At 47.7% G+C, this 10,961-nt stretch overlaps 1 protein-coding gene across 1 annotated transcript in view; it reads right to left on the bottom strand.

Annotated features, from left to right (window-relative positions):
• Positions 1-1,742: 1,742 nt before the first annotated feature.
• Positions 1,743-10,961, bottom strand: part of LOC126987369 (uncharacterized) — a 20,341-nt gene continuing 11,122 nt past the window's right edge. The window contains exons 3-5 of the mRNA XM_050844354.1: positions 5,571-5,694; positions 4,224-4,913; positions 1,743-2,738 (exon numbers count right to left, since the gene is read on the bottom strand). Coding sequence (XP_050700311.1) covers positions 2,602-2,738; positions 4,224-4,913; positions 5,571-5,694 — 951 coding nt within the window. The 3' untranslated portion in view covers positions 1,743-2,601. The remainder of the gene's footprint in view (positions 2,739-4,223; positions 4,914-5,570; positions 5,695-10,961) is intronic.

Consider the following 10,961-nt stretch of genomic DNA (forward strand, 5'->3'; position numbering starts at 1 on the left):
TCTGGAGAACGTGCATGTCAGATTGAAGGATGCAGGGGGAACAGGAGCGCACATCAACTATTTTCAAAGGTCAAAATGGAAATGAATCGGGCTGTCATGAGTTTTTGTTCACATTCACGGTACGGAAGAAGAGTTAAACAACCACCAGGGCCATTAACCTACCCCTGAAAATGCCCGAAACGCCTGCGAAAGCCTTGTCAAATATGTGTTCTTGGGCGACGAAGTTTTGAGATTAGGGGTCCAGCGTCCCTTCAATGAACACACCCGCAGTGCTCGGAAGATTATGTTACAAGAAACGCTTCGATCTTTCCTTCAACCAGTGTTACAAGAAACGCTTCCTTGCTTCAACCAGTGTTACAAGAAACGCTTCCTTGCTTCAATAAATGTTACAAGAAACGCTTCCTTGCTTCAACCAGTGTTACAAGAAACGCTTCCTTGCTTTAACCAATGTTACAAGAAACGCTTCCTTGCTTCAACCAGTGTTACAAGAAACGCTTCCATCCTTGCGTCAACCAGTGTTACAAGAAACGCTTCCTTGCTTCAACCAGTGTTACAAGAAACGCTTCCATCCTTGCGTCAACCAGTGTTACAAGAAACGCTTCCTTGCTTCAACCAGTGTTACAAGAAACGCTTCCTTGCTTCAACCAGTGTTACAAGAAACGCTTCCTTGCTTCAACCAATGTTACAAGAAACGCTTCCTTGCTTCAACCAATGTTACAAGAAACGCTTCCTTGCTTCAACCAGTGTTACAAGAAACGCTTCCTTGCTTCAATAAATGTTACAAGAAACGCTTCCTTGCTTCAATAAATGCTACAAGAAACGCTTCCTTGCTTCAACCAGTGTTACAAGAAACGCTTCCTTGCTTCAACCAGTGTTACAAGAAACGCTTCCTTGCTTCAATAAATGTTACAAGAAACGCTTCCTTGCTTCAACCAGTGTTACAAGAAACGCTTCCTTGCTTCAACCAGTGTTACAAGAAACGCTTCCTTGCTTCAACCAGTGTTACAAGAAACGCTTCCTTGCTTCAACCAGTGTTACAAGAAACGCTTCCTTGCTTCAACCAGTGTTACAAGAAACGCTTCCTTGCTTCAACCAGTGTTACAAGAAACGCTTCCATCCTTGCTTCAACCAGTGTTACAAGAAACGCTTCCTTGCTTCAACCAGTGTTACAAGAAACGCTTCCTTGCTTCAACCAGTGTTACAAGAAACGCTTCCTTGCTTCAACCAGTGTTACAAGAAACGCTTCCTTGCTTCAATAAATGTTACAAGAAACGCTTCCTTGCTTCAACCAGTGTTACAAGAAACGCTTCCTTGCTTCAACCAGTGTTACAAGAAACGCTTCCTTGCTTCAACCAGTGTTACAAGAAACGCTTCCTTGCTTCAACCAGTGTTACAAGAAACGCTTCCTTGCTTCAATAAATGTTACAAGAAACGCTTCCTTGCTTCAACCAGTGTTACAAGAAACGCTTCCTTGCTTCAACCAGTGTTACAAGAAACGCTTCCTTGCTTCAACCAGTGTTACAAGAAACGCTTCCTTGCTTCAACCAGTGTTACAAAAAACGCTTCCTTGCTTCAACCAGTGTTACAAGAAACGCTTCCTTGCTTCAATAAATGTTACAAGAAACGCTTTGCTTCAACCAGTGTTACAAGAAACGCTTCCTTGCTTCAACCAGTGTTACAAGAAACGCTTCCTTGCTTCAACCAGTGTTACAAGAAACGCTTCCTTGCTTCAATAAATGTTACAAGAAACGCTTCCTTGCTTCAACCAGTGTTACAAGAAACGCTTCCATCCTTGCTTCAACCAGTGTTACAAGAAACGCTTCCTTGCTTCAACCAGTGTTACAAGAAACGCTTCCTTGCTTCAACCAGTGTTACAAGAAACGCTTCCTTGCTTCAACCAGTGTTACAAGAAACGCTTCCATCCTTGCTTCAACCAGTGTTACAAGAAACGCTTCCTTGCTTCAACCAGTGTTACAAGAAACGCTTCCTTGCTTCAACCAGTGTTACAAGAAACGCTTCCATCCTTCCTTCAACCAGTGTTACAAGAAACGCTTCCTTGCTTCAACCAGTGTTACAAGAAACGCTTCCTTGCTTCAACCAGTGTTACAAGAAATGCTTCCTTGCTTCAACCAGTGTTACAAGAAACGCTTCCTTGCTTCAATAAATGTTACAAGAAACGCTTCCTTGCTTTAACCAGTGTTGGAAAAAATTGTAACTTGAAAAAATTAAAACCATCTCTACCTTCGTCAGTAACTGAGATTTCTTAAGACTCAATTGGCTTTTCCTCTTCTGCGAGCCTCAGCGTAAGTAAGGTGTACTTCCCTCCATGTAACGTTAGGCAAAAAACTATCTACGGCTGTCGTTAGAAAGGTTCACAACGCTAAAGAAATGTAGAGATGAACTTATCGTGACCTTTACTACCCTCTTAATCCTTAACATCTGTATACTGGTAAAAAAACTGAACATCGATCTTCCCGTCTTCTACCCCCGATAATGCTTGGAAGATTTGTCATGTTAGTGTAGAAACAGGGCGGCGGTACAAGGGGAAGGGATACACTATTGCTAAACCAACGACTTAACGACCCTACGGCTCCTCCACCCTCATAGCAGCTGCCACAGCGCGGGCCGCTTGAACAGCGTGGTGTCGTCCAGCGCGGAGGCGGCGTCCTGGTGCAGGTAGTGCTGGTATACAGTGTGACAGCGGCGGGCGGCCAGCACCGCGCCCACCACACACACGCCTGCGGGACGAGGGAGAGTTACTGCGAGGTTATATAAGGTTACACCGCGCCTACACCTTCCCCCTACACACACGAGGAGAGCAAGTGATGTTTCGCGCATAGACGGAACATCCTGCAGCTTTGGATTGAAGTTTAGGATAGAAACAGTTTAGGCTGTAACATAATTGTGATTACTTCTTGTAGCCTCAGAAATCTGTGTTTCAGTTGGGAAAAAGTGAGGTTTAGAGGAAGAGCAATGGTGTTCTACAGATGGACATTAGAGACGAGACCGCGAGTGTTGCAGAGGTCACAACGAGGAGCCATAAGACACCTCTTCCGGTCGTTGCCAGAAGTGGGGTCGACCTGGGGACATTTATCCACTCTCCCCAGACGAGAAGTTTGATATGATTTGCCATTAAAAACGATGAATTTTGAGATAATGGCGTGTTTGTTCCCGCCCCTTCCCCGCCGACTCGTTCACCGCCTCAGCTCCAAGGTCCTGCCTCGCTCGTTAACTCGTGGCCATGATCAAGAAGTCTGTCAGATCGTGTTTGCCGCCGAGTAAGGAAAGGCTTGCTCGTAAGTGGAGTTAAACTTAGCGACTTTCCCAGGTCCTGAAGACCACGACTAACTAACCGCATCCTGAGGGTTCCAACGTAGCTGTTCTTCGTAATCTCCCAGCTTATTGTGACGGGTCCGGTGGCTCCTGGGCAATAGGCAACAACGTAAAAAATAAAAAATAAAAAAAAATAAAAATACCGAGCGCGGCGAGCGAGCGAGAGGTTGCAAGTTCAATCTCGGCTCCTGACATCTTGGTGAAAGTTGTTTTCATGTACCCTGGCAGGCAGACCCATGCGGCCACCTCTCAGTCACTTCATTATGAGGGACAGTCTGGCCTCTGCGCCGCTTCAGTCCAGCAACATTGCCACAGGTATCTCGTATGGTTAGTGATCGAAGCGGAAGACTTCATCGCTGTTGCTTGAAAATATTGTCGCTTAAAGCAGTCAGTGGGTCTCAACTTTTTTCGCTCAGTGCAGCCTCGTCACCATTACGTCAGAGGCATTCACCCTCCCCAAGACTGTTTGGCTCAAGGGCACGGGCCACACCAAGGTAGATATAGGGCCACACCAAGGTAGATATAGGGCCACACCAAGGTAGATATAGGGCCACACCAAGGTAGATATAGGGCCACACCAAGGTAGATATAGGGCCACACCAAGGTAGATATAGGGCCACACCTTCCCTGAACCTCTTCTTCACGAGCTTGTGGCACACGGTCTGACAGGCTACTTGCGACAAGCTCATGCATAGTACTGCGTCTGGTGCCGCCCGGGGAGCTTGTGGCAGTAAATGATCAGCATCCCAAATGTTTCAGTCTGCCGGTACGTCATCAAAATTTCCCAACTAATACCCTGAAATTTACCCCTGGTGGGCATTACCCCGCTACTTGAGAACTCGTGGCCTGAACCTGTACGCCTTGTTGGTCCGCCTGCCCGCCCGGCTCACCTCCGATGCTGCCCAGCACGCCGCACAGCACGTCCACGGTGAGGCTCGGCCGCGTGTGGAAGGCGGCGCCCAGCACGATGAAGGCGGCGTTGAGCAGCATGTGGCCCAGGCTGCCGAGGAGCACCGCCAGCCAGAACAGCAGCAGCATGTCGGAGTACAGCCACAGCGGCGCCTCGTGCTCGTCCGGCATGTACACCTCCACCGTGCTGCTCCACTCCTCCAGGTACACGGGCACCACCACCATGCCGGGGCACAGCTCGATGGTCGGGGGCGCCGCCACGGCGTCCAGCAGGTTCTCTGTGCTGCCTCCCTGGCGGCGGGGGGCGTCGCCGCCTCGCCGCGGGGTGGGGCCGAAGCTTGCCTCCGTCACCCGCACACTCAGGTTGTCAACGCTGCCCCGGCGCGCCGCCGCCTTGGCCGCCGCCAGGATGTCAACGCTGCCCTTCCTGGAGAGGGCGGCGCCCACCTCCTTACCGTTGCCCGTGCCGTTGATGAGAGCCCCTGAGGTCAGCAGGTCACAGGGCGCCATCACTCGCAGCAGCTCGCCCCCGGAGCCAAGGTCCAACAGGGCAGGGGCGCCGCCCTCGCCGCGGGCCAGCCTCCGGGCCCTGGCCATGACGGCGTCCACTTGGCGGGCGCGGTAGGCCGTGTACTTGCGGTAGCCCGCCGCCGACACTGCCGTCACCACCACTGCAAGGAAAGAGGATAATGTCTTTATTTGCATTTGTTACGCCACACGCCATCACTGCCTTGACCCAGGATGTGAGGAACAGCCTGCAGGGTACTGCGTGGACATGTACAGGTGTCGGGAGCAAGGGTTGAAGGCACCCTCACGCTTTACTTGCCATTGGTTGCTCCCCACCTGGATATTTCTTTTACAACAAAGGAGGCAACAGCTCAAGGGCACACAAAAAAGTAAACAATAAAAAAAAGCCCGCTACTCGCTGCTCACAAAAAGATATTTAAGCTTTGTGTCTGGCTACAGGATGTATATGAAATCAATATAAAATGTATACATAAAAAAGGTGAAGAGAGCCCATGGCTCCATGACTGAAGAAATGAAATGAGTACAAGGTATTAAAACAGCCGATGTTGATCAAAGTGCTTACGAAAACAGCTGTCAGGAGCCACAGCACTGGGCACAGGGGATGTTGGGGACACTGAACGGCTGGATGATTGCTACTGATGTTCTTAGGTTCTTAAGTTCTTATGTTCTTATGTTCTTAAGTTCTTATGTTCTTATGTTCTTATGATAAATATTAGAAGCTTAAGAAATACAGCAATCCCCAAACCGACCATGTGGCCCATCAGGGGTGCCCGAGGGCTGGTACAGGAGCAGCTACCCACCTCCCACCACCATGAGCACGGCGCCCACCACTGCTGCGGGCGTGCTGGAGGTGTCGACGCCCATGGTCACGGCGCCCTGGAACACTGTGCTGCTGCCGGTCGCCATGCCAACGATGGCCGCACGCTGCCGGGGACGAGACGGCGCGTGAGGGATGAAAGAGTGAAGATGCTGGTTAACTCTTGCATAAGGGGTTTGGACAGTATAGGGATGAAAGAGTGAAGATGCTGGTTAACTCTTGCATAAGGGGTTTGGACAGTATAGGGATGAAAGAGTGAAGATGCTGGTTAACTCATGCATAAGGGGTTTGGACAGTATAGGGATGAAAGAGTGAAGATGCTGGTTAACTCTTGCATAATGTGTTTGGACAGTATAGGGATGAAAGAGTGAAGATGCTGGTTAACTCTTGCATAAGGGGTTTGGACAGTATAGGGATGAAAGAGTGAAGATGCTGGTTAACTCTTGCATAAGGGGTTTGGACAGTATAGGGATGAAAGAGTGAAGATGCTGGTTAACTCTTGCATAAGGGGTTTGGACAGTATAGGGATGAAAGAGTGAAGATGCTGGTTAACTCTTGCATAAGGGGTTTGGACAGTATAGGGATGAAAGAGTGAAGATGCTGGTTAACTCTTGCATAAGGGGTTTGGACAGTATAGGGATGAAGGAGTGAAGATGCTGGTTAACTCTTGCATAAAGGGTTTGGACAGTAAAGGGATGAAAGAGTGAAGATGCTGGTTAACTCTTGCATAAGGGGTTTGGACAGTATAGGGATGAAAGAGTGAAGATGCTGGTTAACTCTTGCATAAGGGGTTTGGACAGTATAGGGATGAAAGAGTGAAGATGCTGGTTAACTCTTGCATAAGGGGTTTGGACAGTAAAGGGATGAAAGAGTGAAGATGCTGGTTAACTCTTGCATAAGGGGTTTGGACAGTATAGGGATGAAAGAGTGAAGATGCTGGTTAACTCTTGCATAAGGGGTTTGGACAGTATAGGGATGAAAGAGTGAAGATGCTGGTTAACTCTTGCATAAGGGGTTTGGACAGTATAGGGATGAAAGAGTGAAGATGCTGGTTAACTCTTGCATAAGGGGTTTGGACAGTATAGGGATGAAAGAGTGAAGATGCTGGTTAACTCTTGCATAAGGGGTTTAGACAGTATAGGGATGAAAGAGTGAAGATGCTGGTTAACTCTTGCATAAGGGGTTTGGACAGTATAGAGATGAAAGAGTGAAGATGCTGGTTAACTCTGGCATAAGGGGTTTGGACAGTATAGGGATGAAAGAGTGAAGGTGCTGGTTAACTCTTGCATAAGGGGTTTGGACAGTATAGGGATGAAAGAGTGAAGATGCTGGTTAACTCTTGCATAAGGGGTTTGGACAGTATAGGGATGAAAGAGTGAAGATGCTGGTTAACTCTTGCATAAGGGGTTTGGACATTATAGGGATGAAAGAGTGAAGATGCTGGTTAACTCTTGCATAAGGGGTTTGGACAGTATAGGGATGAAAGAGTGAAGATGCTGGTTAACTCTTGCATAAGGGGTTTGGACAGTATAGGGATGAAGGAGTGAAGATGCTGGTTAACTCTTGCATAAAGGGTTTGGACAGTAAAGGGATGAAAGAGTGAAGATGCTGGTTAACTCTTGCATAAGGGGTTTGGACAGTATAGGGATGAAAGAGTGAAGATGCTGGTTAACTCTTGCATAAGGGGTTTGGACATTATAGGGATGAAAGAGTGAAGATGCTGGTTAACTCTTGCATAAGGGGAGTGCTCTGGGCCACGACTACCCACGACTCTAGGGTACACGAGGTCTTGGGTGTTGATGTGAAAGGGTCGGGCATGTCTTAAAAGAGGTCTTGAGACTTGCCGAATGCTGCGCCTTGAACCTTGGTCTGTTATCAAGTCCATTTCCTATACTTATTAGTCTGTGAAATATCCACAACCTTGGTCTGTTATCAAGTCCATTTCCTATACTTATTAGTCTGTGAAATACCCACAACCTTCGTCTGTTATCAAGTCCATTTCCTGTACTTATTAGTCTGTGAAATATCCGCAACCTTGGTCTGTTATCAAGTCCATCTCCTGTACTTATTAGTCTGTGAAATACCCACAACCTTCGTCTGTTAGCAAGTCCATTTCCTGTACTTATTAGTCTGTGAAATATCCACAACCTTCGTCTGTTAGCAAGTCCATCTCCTGTACTTATTAGTCTGTGAAATATCCACAACCTTCGTCTGTTAGCAGGCCCATCTCCTATACTCAAAGGCAAAAAAAGTAACAATGAGATAAAAAGCCGCTAAACACCGCCCCTAGAAAAAAGTTTAGAAGATTGGCCAAAAGAAAGGTCAGTTCCGGGAGGAGAGGTGTCCTGATACCCTCCTCTCGAAAGCGTTCAAGTCGTAGGCAGGAGCAAATACAAACGAAGGAAGATTTTTTTTTTTTTTTTTTTTTTTTTTTTACAGCAGAGGAGTCATGCCACCACCAGGGTCATACAACTACCCCTGGAAATGCCCCAAACTCCTACGAAATTGATCTCCCGGCCCTTACAAGTTAAAGATACATAAAGATTAGTATTATCAAACGCTCCCACGCTACACATTAACTATTTTCAAAGGCCGCAGAGGAGATAGTCGGGTTCTAATGAGTGTTTCTTTAGGTTCACGGTACAGAAGAAGGGTCACACTACCACCAGGGTCACAACACTACCCCTGGAAATGCCCCAAACTCCTACGAAATTGATCTCCCGGCCCTTACAAGTTAAAGATACATAAAGATTAGTATTATCAAACGCTCCCACGCTACACATAAACTATTTTCAAAGGCCGCAGAGAAGATAGTCGGGTTCTAATGAGAGTTTCTTAAGGTTCACGGTACAGGAGAGGACTCACACTGCCACCAAGGTCATACAACTACCCCTGGAAATGCCTCAAACTCCTACGAAATTGATCTCCCGGCCCTTACAAGTTAAAGATACATAAAGATTAGTATTATCAAACGCTTCCACGCTACACATAAACTATTTTCAAAGGCCGCAGAGGAGATAGTCGGGTTCTAATGAGAGTTTCTTTAGGTTCACGGTACAGAAGAAGGGTCACACTACCACCAGGGTCACAACACTACCCCTGGAAATGCCCCAAACTCCTACGAAAGTCTAATATGTGTGTTTGGGAGGCGAAATGTTTAAGAATTTGACCCTTTTTTAAGTGTTTCTTGATTAATGTTTGATTCACGCCCTAAAACGACACTAATCTATATTATCGTGACGTTCAACACTCGGGCGGTACATCAACCAGTCTTCTGCATCGTTGACCCGCTAAACCTCCATCAGTGTGTGTTTATGCTTTTAACGGTTCGTCTAACTCCCTGCAAGCTGCCTTGACTATTTTTAACCAGTGAGTGAACGCGGCAGGCAGTTCCGTGGAGCTCCTTGCTTGAATAGCCACGACGCCACGCAAGGCTGGTACAGTGCCAAGCGAGGGAAGGTTAACCCGTCCGCTGGGATTGGCACGGATTTGGCCTTCACTGGTAGCCTGGTAACATGCACTCCCAGGTCTTTCTCTGCCTCTGTGGTGGATAGTGGAGTGTTTCCCATGTGGTATTGGTGTGCTGGATATCCCTTCACTGGTAGCCTGGTAACATACACTCCCAGGTCTTTCTCTGCCTCTGTGGTGGATAGTGGAGTGTTTCCCATGTGGTATTGGTGTGCTGGATATCCCTTCACTGGTAGCCTGGTAACATACACTCCCAGGTCTTTCTCTGCCTCTGTGGTGGATAGTGGAGTGTTTCCCATGTGGTATTGGTGTGCTGGATATCCCTTCACTGGTAGCCTGGTAACATGCACTCCCAGGTCTTTCTCTGCCTCTGTGGTGGATAGTGGAGTGTTTCCCATGTGGTATTGGTGTGCTGGATATCCCTTCACTGGTAGCCTGGTAACATACACTCCCAGGTCTTTCTCTGCCTCTGTGGTGGATAGTGGAGTGTTTCCCATGTGGTATTGGTGTGCTGGATATCCCTTCACTGGTAGCCTGGTAACATGCACTCCCAGGTCTTTCTCTGCCTCTGTGGTGGATAGTGGAGTGTTTCCCATGTGGTACTGGTGTAGGTTAGGTTAGGTTAATCTAATGAGTGTTTCTTTAGGTTCACGGTACAGAAGAAGGATCAAACTACCACCAGGGTCATAAAACTACTCCTGGAAATGCACACAACCCCTACGAAAGCCTTGTCAAATAGGTGTTCTTGGGTAGCGAGATGTCTTGTAACACGACGCTAACTAGAAGGAGAAAGAAAGCCTCCCACAGCCTGTCCCTGCAAAGCTGTGGCCTCGCTCCCCGGACACACGGCACGAGTTAAAGAATAAAACAACACTGCCAGGAGTTAATGGGAAGCAGCTAGCGATGGTGTTTACTGCTTGAGAGTTGATGGAGTGAACGCAAACCAACCACGTGGGTACTATCAGACGCTTGTTTCTTTCACATCAACTAATTCCAGGGCCCAAACAGATCAGTCGGGTTCAAACGCGTCTTTTTTTAGGGTTCACGGTACAGAGGAAGGGTGCAGACTCCCACCAGGATCATAAAACTACCCCTGGAAATGCCCACAACTCCTACGAAAGCCTTGTCAAATATGTGTTTCTAGGTTCACGGTACAGAGGAAGGGTCAGACTCCCACCAGGATCATAAAACTACCCCTGGAAATGCCCACAACTCCTACGAAAGCCTTGTCAAATATGTGTTTCTAGGTTCATGGTACAGAGGAAGGGTCAGACTCCCACCAGGATCATAAAACTACCCCTGGAAATGCCCCGAACTCCTACGAAAGCCTAGTTAAATGTTTATGCAGGGCGCTGATATGTTCAAGTGTCGTATTTTAAAAGATTCCATCGCCCAAGTTCGCAAATTTGACAAGGCTTTCGCATAAGTTCAGGGCATTTCCAGTAGTAGTTTTATGACCCCGGTGGTAGTTTGATCCTTCTTCAGTGGCATGAACCTTAAGAAACACTCATTAGAACCCGAATGATCCCTTCTCTGACCTTTAGATATAGTTGGTGTGAGAAGCAAAGGTGTCTTGAAATACCGGCCTTCAGAATATGTCCCCCGCTGTTCCTCTCGAGACCCCGACCCCCACCCCACCAAAGCCGCCTTAGCGCCTCGGGTCAGGAAACTGTGCACTACTACGCAATATGAGAAAAAGAGAGAGAGAGAGAGAGAGAGAGAGAGAGAGAGAGAGAGAGAGAGAGAGAGAGAGAGAGAGAGAGAGAGACAGACAGACAGACAGACAGACAGACACACAGACAGACAGAGAGAGAGAGAGAGAGAGAGAGAGAGAGAGAGAGAGAGAGAGAGAGAGAGAGAGAGAGAGAGAGAGAGAGAGAGAGAGAGAGAGAGAGAGAGAGAGAGA

Source organism: Eriocheir sinensis, chromosome 6 (genome assembly GCF_024679095.1).
Source record: "Eriocheir sinensis breed Jianghai 21 chromosome 6, ASM2467909v1, whole genome shotgun sequence".
NCBI lineage: Eukaryota > Metazoa > Arthropoda > Malacostraca > Decapoda > Varunidae > Eriocheir > Eriocheir sinensis.